General features: G+C 39.0%; 2 protein-coding genes across 4 annotated transcripts in view; one reads left to right on the plus strand and one right to left on the minus strand.

Annotated features, from left to right (window-relative positions):
• The window catches only part of LOC127645599 (ephrin type-B receptor 1-B-like), a 323,036-nt gene that overhangs the window by 262,353 nt on the left and 37,201 nt on the right, over window positions 1–23,482 (plus strand). Inside the window, exon 7 of the mRNA XM_052129261.1 lies at window positions 17,329–17,491. Within this exon, the coding sequence (XP_051985221.1) occupies window positions 17,329–17,491 (163 nt within the window). The remainder of the gene's footprint in view (window positions 1–17,328; window positions 17,492–23,482) is intronic.
• LOC127645602 (uncharacterized) lies at window positions 7,449–11,030 on the minus strand. 3 transcript variants are annotated; one of them, XM_052129265.1, is made up of 10 exons: window positions 10,806–10,948; window positions 10,221–10,519; window positions 9,963–10,053; window positions 9,622–9,738; window positions 9,415–9,490; window positions 9,088–9,339; window positions 8,640–8,811; window positions 8,377–8,525; window positions 8,235–8,302; window positions 7,449–8,082 (listed from the first exon to the last, which is right to left on the minus strand). In XM_052129265.1, the coding sequence occupies exons 6-10, from the start codon at window positions 9,215–9,217 to the stop codon at window positions 8,065–8,067; spliced, it is 537 nt and encodes a 178-aa protein (XP_051985225.1). In that variant the 5' UTR covers window positions 9,218–9,339; window positions 9,415–9,490; window positions 9,622–9,738; window positions 9,963–10,053; window positions 10,221–10,519; window positions 10,806–10,948; the 3' UTR covers window positions 7,449–8,064. The 3 variants fall into 3 exon arrangements, 2 of the variants coding, with proteins under 2 accessions (XP_051985225.1, XP_051985224.1); XM_052129264.1 differs by having other exon boundaries at window positions 7,449–8,302; window positions 10,806–10,949; XR_007970790.1 differs by lacking the exons at window positions 7,449–8,082; window positions 8,235–8,302; window positions 8,377–8,525; window positions 8,640–8,811 and having other exon boundaries at window positions 9,283–9,339; window positions 10,806–11,030.

A 23,482-nucleotide genomic window follows, 5' to 3' on the forward strand; every position in this document is an offset into this window, starting at 1 on the left:
AGGGTTTTTTGATGGCCTCCCATCTATTCAGTATCATTGTGTCAGCTACAAATTTGAATGTATCATATACCCCTCATCATCCTCTGACATGCATGCAAACAAACACACACACACACACACACACACACACACACACACACACACACACACACACACACACACACACACACACACACACACACACACACACACGTTAATTTGCCTATTGATTCCTAACCGCCTAACTGTCTCTCAAACCTGATTCAGGGATCCACTCTTTCTGACTCTCCTCAAGCTCACTGTCCTCACTGTCAGAGGTAATGACCCTAACTGCTCGATCATGTTCCTTCCACCCATAAAATTTTCTTGTGTCTATTTCTCGTAAGTATCAGTAGATAGCAAAGTAAAAAAATTGACTATTGGTGCATTCAAGTCATGTCAGAAAGATTGTATTTACGAGTTTAACACACATGAATACCACCACAAAGTCATAATTATGAGTGGGAATCAAAGGCGGAAGCAAATCGTTTTCAATCATGATAAATGTATTTGTGAATGTTGACAGTACAATGTAGTTTGTATGCAGTTTGTGTACTGTTAATGCAGAAGAGAGATAAAGTTTACCAGAAAACTACTCATTTATCTGAAGCTCGATTCCATTTACTCGCACTTGATGCATATGAAGAGTGTGTGTGTGTGTACAGAGCATATACAAACACAGACAGTGTGTACAGCACAGTGCATCAAAAGTGAGGAAGTGAAATCGGGCTTCAAATCTTGATTCTGCAAGGAGACCGCAGATGCTGAGATTTACAGTGAAAAAGTCATTACATTTGGTATGTTCTCGTCTAAAACAGTACCTGTTTAGAGGATATGAATTAAACCACATTGAGTTGTATGGCTTATTTTTATGCTTTATGTCCTTTTCGGAATTTGAAAGATTGAACCCCTTTCTGATTGTGTGGATATATACATATCATAACCCCAAAATATTTTTGTTTATTTTTACGATTTTCACATTTCCATTTCATAACAAAATTGAACATCAAATTGAACTGTGTAATCTTTAATAAATAAAACTTTAATAAATGTGAGTTTTATTTATTTTAATTTGTCAAAGATTAAAGATTAAGGATTTTTTTATGAAATTGAAATACGTAAATAAAAAATATTTTGAATTTTTTTTGAGCGTATCACATCAACAATCTTCGTGTTCCACAGAAGAAAGAATATGAGTTTGAGATGGCATAAAATGTGAGTAAATAAGGATAGAATTGCCATTTTGTGTTAAAGGTCCCCTGACATGCTTCTTTTTGTAGGCTTTGATATAGGCCTTAGTGGTCCCTAGTACTGTATCTGAAATCTCTTTTACAAAATTCAGCCTTGGTACAGAATTATAGCCACTACAAGCCAACCCATAATGAGCTTTCCTTCAGACGTGCCATTTCGGTGTCTGTAGTTTTAAATGCTAATGAGGAGGAGAAAGGCGGGGCAAGGTGTAGTGTGGGTGTGGTCTAGACCAGCTTGCGGCAACGGTACCATGCATGTTTACATTGGATATATTGCAATGGCACTTAGACACGCAGTCGTTCAAGCGTTTCAGTTTGAATCAGAATGAGCTTCATTAGCCAAGTGTGTGCAGACAGCATGGGGAAAAAACTGTTTTTTGTGCCTAACGTTAGATGTTCTAGTACGCAAAGATCTGAAACATCTGTAATTTTGTAAACATATCACCAACAGGAGAACGGATATCCAAATAACAAAGAAGTGTACAACACTTGCGTTACAGTGTGTGTATTCACACATATACCTGATGCTATCTACCTTTACATTAGCGACAGTAACTCGGCTGTTAGCTGCATAGCTAATGTTACTGCCACATTCTACGTGTAACAAGCTAGGTAACCATAAATAGTAAAGCACAATTATATATAATTAGTTGACTTAATGTCCGAGGTTTGTAGGTGAGCCAAAGAGAGTTGGTACTGATCCAGACTTCAGTTTCAGATGTTCAGCATGCCCAGCTCTGAATTGACCCATGTTGTGAAAACAGTCGTCTGTGAAATGTTTGGCGCAGACATACAAAAATTTGGTGTGTTGTGTTGGTGCATTCCCAGAGTAAATGAAATGTATCCATTGATCCTTCTGGGGATTGGATGAAGGAAGTAAAAAAAGACTTCTGTGATCATTTGTGCATTCAATTATTGAGCAACTTTTATGCTTCGATCGGTCACACGCCATGATATCTCTCGAGGATAAACTAAAATCGCGCGGGTTCGTACTTCCTAGCTCGAATTCTCTGGGCGGGCAAAGCAGAGAAGGGAGAGGTAACCTTTCCCCCATATGATGTCATACAGGGGAGATTCAAGATCAGCCCGTCTGAGATCTCATTTTCTCACAGGCAGAGAAAGATAGCCAAAACTCGGTTTACACCGACTGAAATTTCTAGACACGAGGAGACCAAATACAGGCTAGGGGAACTAATATTAATGTTAAAAAACCTCAGAAAGTGAAAATTTAATGTCAGGGGACCTTTAAATATTCCTTTAGCGCAAGGCTTTGTCACATTTAAGAGACCGGAAAAGCCTGTTCCATGCCAAAAGCAGAGAAATGCTGATTTTTATTTTTCTGTTCTTCTAAATAAAAAATTTAACTGAATAAAACTTTTCAGCTCACTCACCATTCAATATGGGACAGGTTTAAATTTACATTTGCATTTATTAATTTGGCAGACGCTTTTATCCAAAGCGACTTACAAAAGAGGAAAACATAAGTGAATCATCTTAAGGAGACAGTGGTACGAAAAGTGCCATACTACAAAGTTTCACTATTGGAGCAGACCCAGTGACTGTTTTGTATGCCAGCATCAGGGCCTTGAATTTAGTACGTGCATGAACCGGCAGCCAGTGGAGAAAGACAAAGAGTGGTGTAACATGCTCTCTTTGGTTCATTAAAGACCAGACATGCTGCTGAATTCTGGATCATTTGCAGGGGTCTAATAGCACATGCAGGAAGGCCTGCAATGAGAGCGTTAGAGTAGTCCAGTCTAGTTATGACAAGTGACTGAACGAGCAGTTGTGTGGCATGTACAGAGAGGAAAGGTCTTATCTTCCTGATATTGTAGAGTGTAAATCTACATGATCTTACATTCTTTGAAATTTAGCTCATCTATCAATGGTTACCCCTAGATTTCTGACCGTTTTGGAAGGTGACACTGTAGTTGGACCCAGCTGCACGGTGATGTTGTGTTCAACAACAGGGTTGGCTGGAAAAACAAGGAGTTCAGTCTTGGCTGGGTTGAGTTGCAGGTGGTGTTCCTTCATCCAGGCTGAGATGTCTGCCAGACAGGCAGCGATTCGAGCGGTCACTGTGGTGTCGTTGGGCTGGAAAGACAAGTAGAGTTGCGTGTCATTAGCGTAGCAGTGGTAAGAGAAGCCATGTAACTGGATGATGGGTCCTAATGGTGTTGTGTATATGGAGAAGAGAAGTGGCCCAAGCACTGATCCCTGAGGTACCCCAGTAAGTAACTGATGTGGCTTGGATACCTCCCCTCTCCAGGCTACCTCGAAGGACCTATCTGAGAGATAGGAGTTGAATCAGCCAAGCACAGTTCCGGTGATGCCCAGTTTAGAGAGGGTGGAGAGTAGGATCTGATGGTTGACTGTGTCAAAGGCAGCAGAAAGGTCCAGTAGAATCAGAACGGATGATCTGGATTCAGGACAGATGCTGTCTTGACAGGTTGTTAAAGTAGAGCTTAGTGTGTCTGTGGAAGTGTTTACATCAAGTGTGGAAAATACATTTATTGTGGGAAAAGAGGCAGTGACATCAGTGGAAAGGCGAGAGGGAACGGAGGTTATGGCGAAAGGAAACCAAAGGTGGAGTCGGTTTTACTATGGATGGGAGAATCATGTTGAATTGAACAAAGTAGTGATCAGAGACATGTAAAGGTGTAACAAGAATATTTGAGGTGGTACAGTTATGTGTGAAAATGAGGTCCAGCTGGTTGCCCGATCTGTGAGTTGCTGTGGTGTGTAGTCTTTCCAAGTCAAATGAAGCCAGAAGAGTATTCAGTTCAATGGCTTGGGGCTTGTCTTGGTGTATGTTGAAATCGCCAAGAACCACAAGTGGCTTGCCATCCTCTGGCAAGGAGGACAGCAGGACATCCAACTCCTCTTGTCAGCTGACCTGGAGGGCGATAGATAACAACAACATGTATTTTTGTGGGTTGCATTGTAGTAATGGCATGGAATTCAAAAGATGTATTGTTACATAGTGAAGCCTGTGGTGAAAAAGTCCAGTTATTATGAATGAGCAAACGTGTTCCCCCACCCCTACCAGTATGTCGAGGGGTGTGAGAGAAGAAGTTGTTGGAGAGAGCAGCAGGTGTTGCTGTATCCTCAGGACATATCCATGTCTCCGTCAGTGCCAGTATGCTGAGGGTGGACTGTGTGGTGAAAGCTGGAATAAAGGCAGCTTTGTTCACAGCAGACTGGCAGTTCCAGAGTCCCACTGAGAACGAGAGTGGAGCAGGTGTTGAAGTGCAAAGCGGCCGTAGGTTGTGTGGGTTGCGTTTGGTCTTGCATCTGTATCTTGTGAACGGTCTACAACAGATAACAGGGATGTGCTTGAAGGCATGTGTTATTAGTGACCTAGACATGTTAGTATGTATGTATAAGTAAAATAATAAAAGATTCTGTAAATTATTCTGTATTACATGAATGCAAGGTCTGTTAAACCAAGGAACAATTATAAACAATATTATCTTAATAACTTCAAGTCATGAATCCTGAGAATCTCAGCAAGTGCATCAAAAGTCTTTCCTGTCTTTGATGCCTTCTGACGATATAAAGTCATCAGGTGAAGACTGTAGTGGTCAAGTTCTGCATAGAACGTGTTTGGAAGATTCTGGTTTGTAATGTGCTGAAACTCCGTATAGACCTAAAATGGAGTGACAAGAAAGACAAATTTCACTAACAATGGATTGAAAAGAGAAAATTTAAAATATACAGATTGCAATTTCATACATAATGTAAAAGTAGGCTAAATCTGTGATTCCACATGAAAAGCTGGCCAGCACTCAAGGATCTCTCTCACCAGTGACGCAATGGTAATGATTCCTTTTGTAGACATGGCATCGGACTAACTTTGAATAATGATGACGGTGTTGCAAATTACAGTGCTTGAGTTACTGTGTTGTGGAGGGAAATGAGGCTGTACACAGTTTACAGTACCAAGCCATTCCTTCAAATTCTCAAACTCGTGGATGAACACAACAGTTCAGATAAAGGCACTTGACATTTGAGGCATTTTTCTCTTAAAATTGCTTGGCAGGCAGACATTGGAGGAATCAATAAATGTAATTGTTCTCTATCTCAAAAAAAAAAATATATATATATAATAATAATAAAATATATATATACTGTATATATATATATATATATATATATATATATATATATATATATATATATATATATATATATATATATATGTATGTATATATATATATATATATATATATTATTGGGGCGGAAACAAGTCCAATCAAGAGCACTCAATATTCTTAAGAAAATTTGAAAAAAATGATAATAATAAAAATAACCAACATAAGTTAGCAGTTCATTTACATCACAGGCTTGTTTTACTAAACAAAAATTCTCAATGCTAAAATATTTCTAAATGTGAAAAAAATTAAAATAATTTAATTGAAATACCACTGTCATTTAATTGAAATACCATCCTGTGGACTAATAAAAAAGCTCTTTAGATTAACTGTTGCAGTACTTTTTACAATCAATATTCTAAAACATTGTCATTAAACTGAAGTTAAACTCTGTAAACTGTATATACAATGATTAGTTTGATCACCTAAACGAGCCACTTACATCGTCTCCCAACAACTACTTGTTTTGGATATTTATGAAACATTATCAAATATATGGATCATTTAAAGTTTGGTATTTCACATATTTAAAAAAAAAATAACATCACAAGTTCTGAATAAATATGTAATAACTTTCTTTTGAATCCAGTCGTTGAGAGCGAAGCAAGGATACACCTTAAAGCCCATGGTGCAGGTTAAACACCACTGTCGATTAATGGGTAGATAAAGCAGTCAAGATATGTATATAAAGTTAGAAATGTCTCCAAAATGGTGTTAAAGTCCAGTTTTTGTAGTTTTTGGTTAGGAATCGTGTTATTTTTTACGTGATTCGGCGATGACGTCACATGAGGTAGACGCGGTGGAATGTAGCCTCAGCCGTTCTCAGCTAGGGCCTACTTGAACTAATTCTAGCAGACTAGCACTGACTACTATGGCGTCTAACTGGGATGAGGAAGAGGTGGCAAGACCCACAGTTAACATTTATGATGGCCCACAGCCATACAATTTCGAACCGTTTAGACGTGAGAGGGCGAATGAGGAAATACCGAGAGCAGATGGCCGTCGAAGACAAATAAATGCATGGTCAGAGGAGAATGAATGGAGAGTTGGTGTAGTGTCCTGGAGAGTTGCTATCATTTAGAAACGCAGCAATGACCGCTGGAGCTAGTAGTCTATGAACAGCAGTGCATACAATAACTTTTATGCTTTATTTCTAAGCTTTTACCTCTTTCTCCGGTGAAAATGTTGTTTTGCCATAGCCGACGCCGAGTAGGCGTCGTCAGTGTGATTATTGTTGATAGTGCCAACTAGTTTTCCTCGTGATTGATTGTCATTGACACCGTCAGGCTTACTGGGAGAGGGAGTGAGTGAGTAGTTTGCGTCTGTGTCGCTGTGTTTGGCAGGTGTCTGTGTGGGCGGTGTCGTCCCATGGAAACTGTGGTGGAGAGCTTGTGTTGTAGGGAGGTGAGCGCGTTTTGGTCGCTGGTCGAGGATCTCACCCCGCGGCCAGCAGATGTAACGTGCCTAACGCAGCATCCTGGATTTGAGGCATGCTGCCTGAATCCGTTTGTGCTACAAATAGCATATTCACACTTCAGACAGGATCATGGTCCCCTTCAAGCCAGCACGCACGAGTATGTTCATGGTTTATGTTTACTTTACCAATGTTTTTACACTGAGTCCTTTGAACAACAGCAATAGGTGACAGGAGATGTGTTGCATGCACAAACATGCATAAGAGACAGGCTTCAAATGACGTTTCCAACCTACTTACAGAGTTTAAAACTTAAGAATCTTTCCTACTTATTCCTAGGCAATACCGGTACACTGCGTACAGGCAGGCTATACGCTGGGCTTATGGAGTTTTAGGGAGGAGTATAAGGAAGCCATCCTTGTGGTTGTGGTTTCAACCATCAGACAAAACTTCCAAAGTGGTGACCAAACCTATCAGGGCTTTCAATGGCCTCGTTTGGATGAGAATGAATAAAAATAATTGTTTATTCTGTTGTGATCACCCAATTGCCCTTAAAATGTTATAAAGTACACAGAACACATGAATTTTAATAAGAAAAAACAGTTTATTGGCATTGCTTGTAAGGGTTACTAAACATTTACTGAACAAGGACAAGGATTACTGAACAAAGACACAGGTTGCAAGTAAACAAATCTATATAAAACAAGCCCACTGATGAAGGGCTAGACCTGAAACCTTTGCACATTGTTTCTTTTGCCTGCAAAAGTGTGGTCTTACCTGAGGGTCAACTGATGGTTCTCGCACTCACTCACACTCACTTACTCACACACAGTCACTCACACTCACACACACTCACACTCTTTCATGAATGCATATGCAGTGATGCATGCAAAAGCATATCAAGCTGACACACAGTGAACCCAGACAACACCGCACACAGAGGTTGACAAGGCACAGGTAAAATGATTGGTAAATTATTTTGAATTACATAAAACAAATTTCATGCAACTAACAGACAGAGGAGCAGACATGCAGCATGCAGGACCCCTTGAATGGGGTACAGCGACAATTAATGCCACGTACAAAGACGAAAAAAGTAATGATTTAGTGCAAAGTAAAACCAAAGCAACAACACACAAAACATGCATAATACAGGAAACCACCACCAAATGAGATGACAGGGACAGAAGGAAAGAAGATAAATAACAACTAAAATAAATACTTACAACTAAATCATTGGACTTGTCTGTGGAAAAAAATAATAATAATAATGTGAATTTAGGTTCTCTTGTAGCGTGACTGCCGGGCTAGGAAGAGGCTGACGGCCTCCTCCTTAGGAACCTGTTCGAAGGATTTAGCGATGGGGGCGGGTGCATCGGAGGACAAATTAGCGCTAACCTCTCGAAGAGCTGCAGGTGAATGGGTGTAGCTTTCCTGAAGGGCCTTCATCAGTGATGTTGCATAACCTGCAGATATAATAATAATAATACTGAATAAAGATCAGTCTCAAAATATGATAGAACTGCATGACACTGCTTACCGTATGAGGCTGCCTCTTTGATGGGACGCACCACATGGGCACCTTTTCTGAAGCGCGGATACCGCACGCAGTACTTCTCCGTCCCATCACTTTTCCGTGCTGTCTCGCGGTTGGCATTGTGATTGTAATGCAGCGCCGCTAAGAGAAGCCTACAAAATAACACATTTGAGATTTTTTTTTACTACAATAGGCATGATAATAGGTACTATTATTACTATAAAAGGCATAATAATTGGCTGTATTATTCCTTGGATAGCACTGACCTGCTATACATCCCAACGTATGAAAACCCTGTGTGCTTGGGTGCGAAGTGCAAGATGAGGGAGTGGTAAGCCTCAAGGGAGAATGTCTGATGCTGTGGAGACAGCTGTCGAACATCTTTCAGTAAGGCAGTCCTCGTGATTATGTTCTCCAACTTTACTGCTGCCAATGAGCCTGCAAAGACCAAGACAGGGAGGCAGACAGACACACAGATGGAAAACGTATAAATAGACACGATAGATTCAGACAAAAATTCTTTTTTGAATGGAAACACATGAAATGGTCCTGCATATGAATTATAGCAAACATAAACAGTAAACAGAATGTTATGAGATTGCCAGGGAATGAAAAAATAATTTAATCATCATAGGTCACATGTCAAAGCACTCAGACAGCAAATACAACAAAACTGTAGAGCGTACATAATACCACATGCTGTGTGTACTGTACCTGGGTCCAGCCACTCTTTGTTGCGCTGATCCCCGTCTAGAGGGCCATGGGCACAACTGGAGAAAGCAGGGGTGTCATGGTCATGGATGTCCTGGATGTGGTTGACTAAACTTTTCCATTTAGCCTCCATGACTGCTGGGTTGCCGTCTGGGGTTGAGGCTGCAGTCCAATAGAGGTGATTCACTATAGCAGGCCTCCACAGCTGTAGTTGGTCACACTCTTTTGAAGCTGCATCCAATGCCTTCCCCAGACCTGTTTTAGAACAAATGGTATTAATTGATATGCACTAACAAAAACTGCTTCAAGGTTCCAACAATGGATACATACTTTTGGCAATGTGCCACACATCAAAATAATGCCGTGTCCCTTCAGGGCTCAGCTCCTCTCTCACTCATTTGGCAACCTAAGGAGAAATAAACAAACTTTTGTGGATGATTGACCTGTGTGGCCCTCTGTGTATCAGCAAACCACAAACATCCAGCTTCAGTGCAATTCAGATGTTTACATTCTATACTGCATTTTTATTGTAAATACCTGGCGATGACGGTCCGTGATCAGCTAGGCTAAATGCAGGTCCTTTCCCCTCAGCAGGCCAACACTGCGCTTGAGCCCTTCAAGCTCACACCATGAGCTGTTGGGGACCTCTGAGCTCTGCAACATGACATAACAGTGTAAGTGTAAAATGCTGGTGTTGTTGAAGGAGGCGTGAATGAACCGACGCGTTGCTGGTCCAAGCATTATGATACACTGTACTCTAGTTAGGCAATACACAAAGCTCTAAGCATCGTTGTACTAGTGGAAAGATGTTATATTAATATACAATCAGTTTACTAAATTGCAGAGTTCATTTCTTTGTCTAATAACATCAGGTTTACCTGAACAAGCTGAACATCCACCACCTTGTTCACTCTGTCCTCGATCAGAGAGTAGGATCCATACTTCGCGCAGTGCCCAGGAGAATCTGACCTGGAATTAATTACAAATTTGAATTAGGGTTCAAGTTTTTAATAACCTAAGGTCTGTAAAGACAATCCACCATGTCATCTGCAAATGCCAACTAAAGCCACCCTACATGATAACAAATAAAAAAATCAAAATGTGCAACTGGTCTATGAGCTCTCACACTGGTTTACCTGCAGTCACAGGCAAGAACTAGCCCACCATCCATTGCCCGTAGGTCACTAAAATTCTTCGATTGATCGTTTTGCCAGGCTTGAACGATTACAGGGATGGTGTAGCGGCGCTGATGGCCAAAGTAACTGCTCGCACTGATGCACTGCAGGCCAAACAGAGTCAACATACTTAATGTCTGGGTGGCCAAACATCCAGTGAAATGAATGGCCCCGCTTAACAGGAGGTTGCAGGTCAGCATGTTCCTGTGGAGCATTGGCTGGTTTTGCCAGAAACGGTGGTAGCCACATGATGCACAGACCTAGATATGTAAAAAAAAAAAAAAAGTGTAATCAACAGTATATCAGGATTCAATATAGATTAGGTACTGTACATTACTGGTCAAAGGTTTCATGTTTTCAATGAAACACACATGACCAATACAGTATAACACTCAAATATGATGCCATCACAAACCAATAGACTAATGCCAGCCTGGTACATACATTGTAAATTAAATTAACTGGCAAGACAGTCAGAGCTACCAGATTGTAATTAGATATTCTGATTTTCTAATCAGATGGTCTGCTGCGTAAACAAAACCGTACCTGCTTGATCTTAAGAAAAGTTCCTTCCTGCTGCACGATGCTACTGTCTGACCTCTCACAACAGGCCGGACAGATGACAAAAAGGCCCATCAGCTCCTCTTGGCAAACAATGAATTTGTCAATGCCACTACAAGAACAAAAAAATTGTTGTTGGGGGGCATTCAAACTACCAAAGCTACAGTACACAAAAATGAGCATTCAAAATGGTCTATGTTGGTTTTAAACTGATGGGGGTCACACGTGTAAGGTGGCTCCTCATCAAACAAGTCCTCCTCATGCATCGGCACTTCGGGCACCCACGATAAGTCACTGATGACAGAGGCATTATCATCATCTTCATCTGTCTGTTCAGGACTAGCAAGAGGAGTGGAGGTTTGTGTGCCGAATGATGTCTGTGTGCCCACGCTTACCATCTTGGGCTTCAGGTTAACCTGCACAGCTGTGGAGAGGCAGTAAACATACCCAAACATGAGACAATCATGGCAAATCTAAACTGGTATGTTTTTTGGTGTAGGCTATGTATTAATTTAATCAATGTGTATGGAAATGTTCTGATTGCATAGATACTGGCAATGTTTTAGAGACTATATCTAATAACTACCCCTTAAAATACCCAAGTTTTACCGTGAGACCATCGGGGGGGCTTCAAAGAACACTGTGTCCCAGCGTCAGAAGTGGAGGAGGGCAAGGGCTGATCCCCAGTATCGACACTGTCCACAGTGTCTACACTGTCCACAGTCTCCTGCTGTGAGGCATCTGTCAACATCTTGCGAAAACAAATATGAAAAAGGGTCAGCAAAATGCAAATGAGTGTAGTGGTGAAATAAGAGGTGGGTATACTATGAATACTTAGAACAGTGATTCGCAAGCACATTGGGTGTACAAGCACATTGCAGGAGTACATGGAAACATTTAATCATTTATTTTCAACTTGGAAGTACTGAGAATTATTTACTTATCATCTTTGAAATTCCAAGAAGATAAGTAAATATTCCCAGTCATTTCATAAGTCCATCAATAAAATGGGACGTGTGTGCTACAACTAACGTTAGTTTCCCAGTGGAAACAATAACCTATGGCACAGCCATAAAGCTTTCATGATGATATGGACTTTTACTTCAGGGCAATTTTGTTATTATTCTAATTTTTATTCGTGAATCACGAAATATGCTCTTCTAATGTCAGAGTGATCGTGCTTGTAAGTTAGTGGAGGCTGTGTCAAAGGGAACACGGTATACAAAATACACACAGAGCTAGCTAACACGCAGCTTGTAAACATTAACGTTAGCATGATGCTTACCGTGGCAATTTCTCGCTTGCGGCAGACGGTGTCTCTCGACCTCGGGACGGGGCAAGCAGAGAGGTTTGCGTTCACAGACGGCACGGCTGTAGGAAGTAATTTAGCACTCCTCTCACTCTTTAATCCAAGTGAGACCATTTTAGCATCCCCTGAGTGGTAATCCTCCTCTTTGAAATGCGCGCTGCATATTCTCGAGTAGGCGGTGACAGAGCTAGCTGAAAAATCTGCACAAACTGCACCCAGCTTCGGAAGATCCCTTTGTCCTTGGGGAAGGAATGGACCCTATGTCCAGTTTTGCTGGAGTTCTTGCACCCGCCACAAACACAGTAATAAACCATTTTGACTAACGTTATTTATGATCTACTCTTTAGCTATCTCTAAGCTATCTGTTATGCTATGCTATCTCTCACTATCTATGCTATTCTATCTATGCTATGCTATGCTATCTATCTATCTATCTATCTATCTATCTATCTATCTATCTATCTATCTATCTATCTATCTATCTATCTATCTATCTACTTACTTATAAATCTGTCACTGTCACTCTTTCACTAGTTAGCTACTCCTCGTCTCACTCTCCCTCAATTGTAAGGTGGGCTGCGGGCTTTCTTTTGTCGTCCAACAGTCAGCGAGTACCTCATGTGACGTCAAGGAATGCATTGTGGGAGAAATAAGAATAATCGCTAAGCTGTAGCTAAAAGCTAACATATCACCTACTTTTCCGTATTATATTTCTTTTTTGTGGTACCCTACAACATCAAATGCAATGGATAACTGTTTAAATGTTTATTACCAACTAGAAAATTGACAAAAAAAAAAAAAAAAAGAAAACCTGCACCATGGGCTTTAATGGCGGAAAAAAATGCGGGTTCATGACGTCACTAAAGAGTAAAAACCGCCACTAGAGGGCGTCTTTTACTAATTGAAAAATATAATTATTACTGAATCTGTTACCTAAAGTTATCTTAACTCCAAACCTTGATTTTAGTTTAAAACACATTTCTGCTAACTTAAATCTTTGTTAGAGGTTATTTTGTTTATTTTCCCCAAAATAAAAATTCATGCCATATTATTATATATATATGTTTACATTTATGCATTTGGCAGACACTTTTATCCAAAGCAACTTACAGAGCACTTATTACAGGGACAATCCCCCTGGAGCAACCTGGAGTTAAGTGCCTTGCTCAAGGACACAATGGTGGTGGCTGTGGGGCTCAAACCAGCATCGTTCTGATTACCAGATTACCAGTTATGTGCTTTAGACCACTACACCACCACCACTCCACAATATAATATTTTTTTCTTCTGCCATTTCATTTCTTCCAGACATTTTTCAAATGGAGATATTTTAAAGAATGTTGCAATCGCTGATTGCCATACATTAATAGTTGATAGTGGCTCACTTTAAAATCTTAAGTTTGTGGAACTACATTATGAATAAAGAGTACTTTGTTCAGGTTTACATTGCGTAAAACAGCAGCTTGAAAATATTTCAAAACTTGTGCTTTTTTGTTCCACATAAGAAAGAAAGTCAAATGGGTTTGGAATGACATAATGGAGGGTAAATGATGACATTTTTGGTGAACTACTCCTTTAAGAAAAACACAAAGTATATGGCTGTGCTCTGAAAAAGGACAAAATCGGTTTATCCAAACTCCCCAAATGACACTACCTGCATTTATTTATTAATGACACAGTGGAAAGGTCATGATCATGGTGTTTCTGAGCATCCTACATTATTAATACCACAATGCTGTAGTGCACTTTAGATTGGTTTTATGGCTGGGGATGACATCAGACAAGAAGATGCACTTAAAGGAATAGTTCACCCAAAAATGGAAATTCTGTCATCATTTACTCATCCTTATGTTGTTCCAAACAACTCAACTCAACTCAACTCAACTCAACTCAACTCAACTCAACTAACTGAATGTTTTTGTTTTCTTTTTCGGGTTTGGTACAACATGTGAGTAAATGAGATGGTATTTTCATTTATTGGTGAACAATTCCTTTAGTTTCTGCACCAACGCCATCAAATCTGGGCATCTGGTGTGTTAGGATAACAGATAATTAGACATCCTGTCTTGTTTTCTAAATTACAGTCTGCATGCCAAACCTGTCTGCCCCTTTCCACGTCACTCATACACGATTTGAACCTGAATTATTAATATTCTGTAATGTTTTTCCTGATGGTTATTACTACGATGCTGTTGTTAAGAAACAGATTTCGCCTTTGGCCATCACAGTGGGAGATTTCTGTTTCGTGTAGTGTGTAGTAAGTGGCGACTCAACGGTGTTGTGAATTTTGATGAGACCTTGAAAACTAAATTGAATCTTGCAGCATCGTGTCTCTCGACTGTATCCAAGACATCACCTTACCTCCTCTTTTTGTTCTAATAATGTTTTCATTTAAAAATTGAGGTTGGAGTGTTTGCCTTTTTCATTTGACAGAATGGTAAATGCTCACAGGAGATTTATAGCAGTTTTTCTTTGTCTGTTTGTGTGTGGTAGATTTGACAGATTGTTTTCCTCCCCTTTTTTTCCGTACCCTCCCTTTGTTCCACTGCTATCTTCTCTTTTTTTCTCTCTCCTTTCATTATGGGGAATATGCAGAATTTAGCTTTTTATGAATTAGTTTTTTTGTGTCTATAGAAGGATAGTTTAGATTAAATTCAACCCACTGCTGAAATCTGCTGTCATACAGTCTCTCTCTCTCTCTCTCTCTCCTTTCTGGCTGGCTGTCATGGTCAACATGAGCATTACATTTTGGAAGGATAGACACAGTAGGACGAGTTTTGAGCTCTCAAGTTCCCTTTGTTCTTTTTGAATTCATCTTTTTTATTTTTTTGTCTAGTCCGTAAGCTTTAAACTGACATCAGCTTAGAGTCAAGTCAACCTGTTCTGAGTCCAGTGGAAAATAAAGGCACATTTCTTTCCTATGGGCTGATACGAGAACTTTTGAAGAAGAAATAGTCAAAATTTGCAAGTTTCATGGTGTGAAGTCTATGAATGAGGGTGTTATATGAGTTCAGAATTAACCACATCGAAATGCTACATAAAAAATAATTGTGTTAGGTTCGAGTCCACCTTAGTCGAGTCCAGGGCTGGACTGCAAATCTGACATACTGAACATTTTCCCAGTGGGCCACGTAATTTGGGGCCAATCAGGGGCGGACTGGCCAGCGGAAGAACCGTGCAGGCCGATGGGTCGTCCGCGAAATGTGCCGAATGGGCCGCGATAAGCAAAAATGAGCGTTATCCAGAACAGAGCACAAAACGGCACCGCAATATGCAGAAAAGGACAACAACCCCCCCACAACAAGTTGTATATCACCCCCGTTTTGTCTTCCCAGTCCAGCCATGGTTGAGTCCAAGTCAAGTCCGAGTCTTTAAACAATCGAGTCCAAAAGGGGCCGAGTCAGACTCAAGACCGAGTTCCATAATGCAGAGTCCCAGTCAAGTCTGAATTAATCTGTTCATGAATCTGAATTCAAAATCAATATTTTAACCTTATTTTAACCTTCAGAACTAAGAAAAAACTATTTTCAATATAAATGTTAGAAATGTAAGCGCAGCGTAGTTCTAGCGGAAAGACTAGCAGCTGTTCATCATCACACCATTAGCTGGGTAATTCCCAGCCAATCATAAGTAAGCCATTGCTTTATAAGTCTGTGCACAATCTATCACATTACTAACACGGCAACCTCCACCACCCCACCACCACCAGTTGAGCCCTGTCCCGTACGGGGGTAGGCTCCTCATCCCTTACTCCTATCTCCGGCAGGATATGACGGTTCCGAGTACAACTCCCTCGGACCACCAGAGATTACTTCTCTGTTTTACATTCGTCAAATAAATGGCATCTCAAACTTCACTCAAGCCTGCGTGTCTTCCCGATAGAAAAACCCCTTTGTAGCATTTCATATATATAGTCTATGATTAGTTTCCTGCTGAACAAACTTCAAAGTGTTTTCAGAATTAAAGTATATGCTTTACAAAACTGTCCTTCAACACACTTCTTATTGTGTTCTGTTGACATTTCAGTTATTTGATGCTTTTCCCCTCCACTCAAACACAGACTAAAGACAGTGAAAGCTGTGTTAGTCATTACATCCAGAGTTATTATTGTTTTGAATTTTAATTGAGTTTTTATTCCTACTTCATTTTCAATTTGTCATTTCAATTTTGTTTAGTTTTTTCTGAAATTATCCCTATCTAAAGAAATAATAGTCTATACTGAGATTTCTCTCTTTGTCTCTATCTGCCGACTGGTTTGGAAAAATAATGAGTCTAATTAGCACTCGCTGAGACGTTACATCACACGATTTGACTGCAAATGCTACATCTGAAAACACCGGAAAACCCACTGTTAATATTATGGCCATTTAACACTGACATGATTGTCTAGTTAATTCATAAAACAGCACAACGTGGGGCAGTTCAGCACACTGCTCGTGCACCTAAAACCATCATGTACGTGTTGTCGTTTTTAAAAAATAACTACTGTACATTCTTAGGCTTACAAGCATCGTATGCACATTTGAGTTCTCCCCAACAGTGGCTATATAGACATCCAGCTTTTGACAATTAGGACAATTGATGGACACATACACAACATTTACAAAAGGCACAAACATGCATTGATTCTCAAGAAGGCAACACAAGAAGAACCAAGGGGATGCAAAACTTTGAACAGGATGATTTGTGTAAATTACAGTACATTCTGTGTAATGTAGCTTTTGAAGGGCGGTACTACATAAAATAAATTATTGTGTATCTATTATATTTGTATACATTCTGAAATGGATGTGAAAATGTATAGGCCTAAAGCAAAGTGGTATGCAATCTTCTGCACTTCACAGTACAGTGTATATAGTTTGTGAAAATATTTATTTTGTTTTTCACAATTTAAATTTTTTTTTGTAGACATTCCATGTACTGTAGCCTATTCTATCCCTATCACTTAATATTGCATGTGCAATTATGAAATGACTTTCATGTCAGGTACACACTTTAACAAAATTCACAACATTGGAACCTACACATTCTAAAATCTATTAATTTGAAAATAAAAATGTGAATAAATAAACCAATTTATAAATGGACAAATACATAGACACATTTAATGGAAATCATCAGTTTTCCTTAATACAGGCTAATGTTAGTGTCATGTGATAAAAAGATGTCTCTCTCTCTCTCTCTCTCTCTCTCTCTCAGGATCTGTCTGAGTTGAACTCTACACAGGTGAAGAGTCAGACAAACACAGTGCTTGTGGATGGATTACGACCAGGCACCATTTATGTGATGCAGGTTCGCGCCAGGACAGTCGCTGGTTTCGGCAAATACAGCAGCAAAATGTGCTTCCAAACCCTAACAGATGGTACGAAATGCCACACTAACGTGGGCAGATTAAATGGTTTATGAGGACTTTTTTTTTAAGGTTACAAACTGATAATTACAAGGGTATTATGCTATAAATGTGGTTTATGAAGACATTTCTGGTGTCCCCATAATTTAAATCGCTCAAAAAACATACTAAACAATGTTTTATTGAAAATGTAAAAATGCTGAACATTTTTGGTGAAGGTTGGGTTTAGGGGTAGGGTTAGGGTAAGGGGACATAATATATAGTTTGTACAGCAATTATTATGTTTATGGAGAGTCCTCATAATGATAGCTGTACCAACATGTGCGTCTGTGTGTGTGAGTGTGTGTGTGTGTGTGTGTGTGAGTGTGAGTGTGTGTGTGTGTGTGTGTGTGTGTGTGTGTGTGTGTGTGTGTGCGTGTGTGTGTGTGTGTGTGTGTGCGTGTGTGTGTGTGCGTGTGTGCGCGCGCGTGCACGCGGAGGCTCTCTCTGGATCTGGGGGATTTCAGTCTTGTGTTGTTGACAGAATTATTTAGATTTGTGTCCATGTAAACTCTTGACTGTTCCATTGACTGTGCTTCCAAACCCTAACAGATGGTACGAAAGGCCACTCCAACGTGGGCAGATTTAAGTGGTTTACAAGGACTTTTTTTTTTATGTTACAAACTGGTAATGATGTATGATATAAATGTGGTTTATGAGGACATTTCTAGTGTCCCCATAATTTAAATCGTTCAAAAAACATACTAAACAATGTTTTATTGAAAATGTAAAAAATGTAAAAATAATATATAGTTTGTGCAGTATAAAAATAATTATGTCTATGGAGAGTCCTCAATGATAGCTGTACCAACATGCACGTCTGTGTGCGTCTGTGTGTGTGTGTGTGTGTGTGTGTGTGTGTGTGTGTGTGTGTGTGTGTGTGTGTGTGTGTGCAGAGGCTCTCTCTGGATCTGGGGGATTTCAGTCTTGTGTTGTAGACAGAATTATTTAGATTTGTGTCCATGTAAACTCTTGACTGTTCCATTTTTATGCTCAATATATTTTAAATGTGCATGTTACTAACTGTGTATCAGGTAGGTTATGTGTGTGTGTCCAGGTTTCGATTGTTCTTCAACCAAACTTCTTAGCTAAGTGATTTTTCATTAGGACCAGTGTGACATTCAAGCGTTCCCAGAATGCTTAAATCTGATAAGTGGATGATGTGATAAATCATCATCTGTGGGGGGTCCAGTGTGTGTGTGTGTGTGTGTGTGTGTGTGTGTGTGTGTGTGTGTGTGTGTGTGTGTGTGTGTGCACGTGCTTCACTGGCAGACTGTGTACATCTGAAAGTTGTGTTCTCTTTATCTATCTGTCTGTCCGTCCGTCCGTCCCTCTCTATCTATCTATCTATCTATCTATCAACCCACCCACCTCTATCATTAGTCTATCATTACCTTGTCCCCTCTATTTGTTAATAATAGCTTAATTGATCCATCTTTCTGACTCCCCATTCACTCTCTATCTCTTTCTGTATCTCTCCCTGCTTCTCCCTCAGTCAAGGTGATTGGATGTGTGAGTCTTTAGGTGCATTGCATTTATTAGTGGAACACACGCATACATATAAAGGAAAGATCCCGTTTGTTACACCTGATGTTCATTTGATTGCTGTCATTTGAAGTTCTGCTTTTTCTAACTCTTTATAGAATTTTAAACTCTATCCAACTTTAAAACAGACTCTCTACTCCCACTCCTCCTCTTTCCCTTTCCCTCCGTCTCTTTTGTAACCTCTGTCTCTCTCATGGGTTTGATTAATGGTGCTGTATAACATGTCCTGTCTGATGATTCTGCCAGGGACACACACACACACACACATACATACACGCCCCGTATGCCAGGGGGACTGGACTCTCCAGGACAGAAAGACATCCGCCAGGCAGCTGGCTAGTTGCTGGAAGCATACACACACGTGCGCACATTCACACACACGCACACACACACACACACACACACACACACACACACACACATTTTATCTCTTCAGTTTACTTGCACATTACATTTTTTGAATTATTAGACATTTTTTTACACAACCATCCTTGTCTTTGCTGTCACAATGGTGTAAATATAACTCTACTACACTGGTAATCTGGGACACACACACACACACACACACAAAGAAACTTGCAGATTTGTTGTGTGAATTTTGCACTTTTGTTAGGTGATGTGTTACATAATGTTTCATCACTATAATTTACTCTTACATCAAACATGTAAAACACACACACATGCACGTAAGACATATGGAACATATGCATGCAACAAAAAACACAAATACCAACTTGCAATACACACATCCATACAACAGACCCACAAATCAGCCATGCAATTATGTATGAATAGACATGCACTCAACAAATCCACATATACATGTATTGTTTACAGTACAATGCATCAGACATGGCAGAAATATTCACGTACTAACACAAAAGAAGATATGATAGGATGCAATAATGTCACATGAAGACAAAACAGCCTCCCCATGTTTTTGTGTGTGTGTGTGTGTGTGTGTGTGTGTGCACATCTGTGCCGTCACACTCACTAAAGTAATTAGTGCCCGCAATCACTCTGTGGCAACTAACGGGTACATCCACTGGCATTCTGCCATGGCACAACATTTGTTACGACAATTAGCACCAATCACCGGGGAGAAAAGTCCATCTCACACACACAGACACAATCAAATGCTCTAACAACGGCATAACACATGCACTCCCTAGACTCTCACTCTCTCTCTCCCTTTGGTTAAATGAGGTATGTTTAAGCCAGTACACACAGAGACTGTTCTACTGCACTTATTTTTTAGACAGCATCTGAAGAACGACTACCACACATCTCTCTGATTGCTCAAATCTAGTATATTACCATATATACACACACACAGGCACACAGATGCAACATTTTGCAATATCCCCTCATTCAGAGGCTTGGGTTGTTGGTGGAATAATAATAATAATAATAATAAAATCATTATAATTATTATTATTATTAATACTAATAATAATATTTGTATTATTATTATTATATATATATATTTTATATAATGCTAATCTGCTAAATGTAAAATGAAAATTAATTTATTGAAAGGGAACATACTGAAACCAAACATCTTTCTCAATTGAAATTACACTTCAAACAATAAGTCATTTAAATTACAAAGTGTTCAACAAATCTTGTGCAAAACTCAACTTGCTGTGATGTAAATATCGCTGTCCACAACAACAAGTGCAAAATTAGAGACTACATTTTATTAAGAAAATAAATGCATTTACAAATATAATAATAATAATAATAATAATAATTTAAAAGTAAATAAACCATTACTTTAAAGACATTTTAGAAAGATATACAAATAGTTTCATAAAATGGCTACAACATATTGGCAAATGTAGTATTAGTATTTGTATTATTATTAATAAATCTCCATTGAGGTAAACTCTCAAAGAGCTGGCCAAAATGGCATCAAAACATTACAAAAACAAGTTGAGCTAACATAAATAGGGCGAAAATATCAAAGTCTTAGACACTTATTTTGTGTGTGTGTTGGCTGATGGTGTGTCTGTATTTGAACATTGACAGTGTAAATTCCACCCTATTGTTTTCTGTGTTTAGACTGTGACGGTGAGGATTAGCAGTACTGATGGACCAAGCACATTGCTCATACACCTCACTATTCACTAGCATTCTGCTGTGCACCTTGTGTGTATTTCTTGCCATCTGTTGCTGTCTATCCTAGTGGTTTTTTTTCTTTCCCATCATTCTTTCTCTGTCAACATCTGTCTACACTTGATATTAGTAGGCTGACCACCATGTTTTAAGACTTTCTTTTGTATCAATGTTTCACTCAGAAGAGCATAACAGTAATAAATAAATAAATAGTTTTAACCCATGAAGAAATTCACAAGTATTATATAAAATATAAAAGATTACAAAAAGACATAAAAACATAGACTGTGTATGTAATGTTTTATATGAGACAATGAACTACTCATCACACAAAGTACTGTAAATAATTTTATTGAATAAAAAATAATGTTACAATTTAAAACAATTTACCCAAACTTATTATATATATATATATATATATATATATATATATATATATATATATATATATATAACTGTAAAATAATATATTTTATATTTATTGCAAAATATGTGCTATAATTATGTAATTTGAGAATGTGGTGCCAATTCAATTATGTCATTCTCAATGCGTCACTTAAGTGGATGGTCACTGCTGATTTAAGTTTCGTGGATCTCTCTTCAGGATTATGGGTAGTGTAGTTTTATTTACAGGAATTTGGCTGTTAAACACAACATTTGTAAAAAGTCAAAGATATACTTGACTTGTGGCTTTAACAAAAGCATATAATCGCTTAACAGCCTCAAAATTCACTGTAGGTCTGTCTTGAAAGGTTTATGCATTATTATTATTTTTTGTTGTTATTAATAGTTTGTATTGATTCCACACATACATCATACAAACATAACATAAAATATGGAATCAATTATATACAGCAGCTTGCAACATCACTTCAAGATCTATAAAAAAGCCCTGATCATCAAATTTTTGTTGCATAAATATTAGCAGAAAAGAATTTCTGCTAAAACAATAATGACTCTTTCTAATTTGTCTTTACTCTGTTTGAGATATTTGAATTGTAGATGTTTACTTATCAATGTAATGACTCCCCTACTCTTACTTGAGGCAGCACTAAAGAAAACATGTCCACCCCATATCTTCCCAAATGTTTCAGGTTCCTGCAAGGAAAGATGCATTTCTTGAAGAAACAATGTATCATATTTCTTAGGTTTAAGAAAATGAATAACCTTCCTTCTTTTTATGGGGTGTCCCAACCCATTCACATTCCACGTGGAGAGAGACAATCCACTCATATTAACAATTTTGTTAATTTTGACATATTGACAAATTAGAAAAAATTGATTGTATAACAAAAATAAAATTATAACAACCACATGCCAACATTAGAGCAACAATCAAATCACAAACTTCCCCCCCGAACCAAACAAACAGAAAAAGAAAAATGTGCACATTTACCCTGCGCATGAAAGCTCCAAACGGTGTCAGTCTCTCTAAACTCAAACAGTCCATGTACACTTACGAGAGTCCCTGCAACAACTTTGCCATCAGGTTGCTCAAGTCCAGTGATTCTATAGAAATTTTGTTACATAACAGAAAATATTCCAATTATTTAAAATAACTAAAACAAATTGTATATTGCCCCGAAGGTGTGTTCCTCCACAAAACAAACTCCAGTCGCTAGCAGAACCGGCACACACATACAAAAACATTCAGTTCCTCGGGCAGTCAAACGAATGTTCAGTGAGCCGGTCCATTCAGTCATTACACGAGTGCAACCCAATTACTCCAATGTCCTGCAAGAAATATTCCACAAAACAAACTCCAGCCGATAAGAGGCATAAGCACCAAGATTCATCTACAACCGTCCCGAGGGAGTGTTATTCCACAAAACAAACTCCTTTTCTTCAGACAGTCAAGTGTATGTTCAGTCAGGCCCATTAGGCAGCAACATGAAAATCACCAAATGGCTTACTCACTCGATTGTCTTTATGAAGGACATCACTTGCTGTGGGCATGTAAATATTTTGCAATCCTTAGTATCTATTCTCAGTTTGCCCAGAATCATTAGAGCAAAAGTGACCTTCCATTGATGTTAGAGCTTCTTGCATTCCTTGAATCGATCACTTTTATCTCTTGTCAAATTCGCAAAGTCCGGGAACAAGAAAATGCTGTGGTTCTTCCAAGAATGCCTTCCTTTACTCCTACCCTCCCATAAAACAAGATCTTTATCGGATGATCTCAGAAATTTGGCCAGAATTGATTGGGGCCTGTATCCTTCAGTTGACCTCCAAGCCAGAACTCTGTGAGCTCGCTCGATTTCCAGCTTATGGCCAGTTATGTTGAGCAGACTCGCAAAGAGC

Source organism: Xyrauchen texanus, chromosome 6 (genome assembly GCF_025860055.1).
Source record: "Xyrauchen texanus isolate HMW12.3.18 chromosome 6, RBS_HiC_50CHRs, whole genome shotgun sequence".
Classification (NCBI taxonomy): domain Eukaryota; kingdom Metazoa; phylum Chordata; class Actinopteri; order Cypriniformes; family Catostomidae; genus Xyrauchen; species Xyrauchen texanus.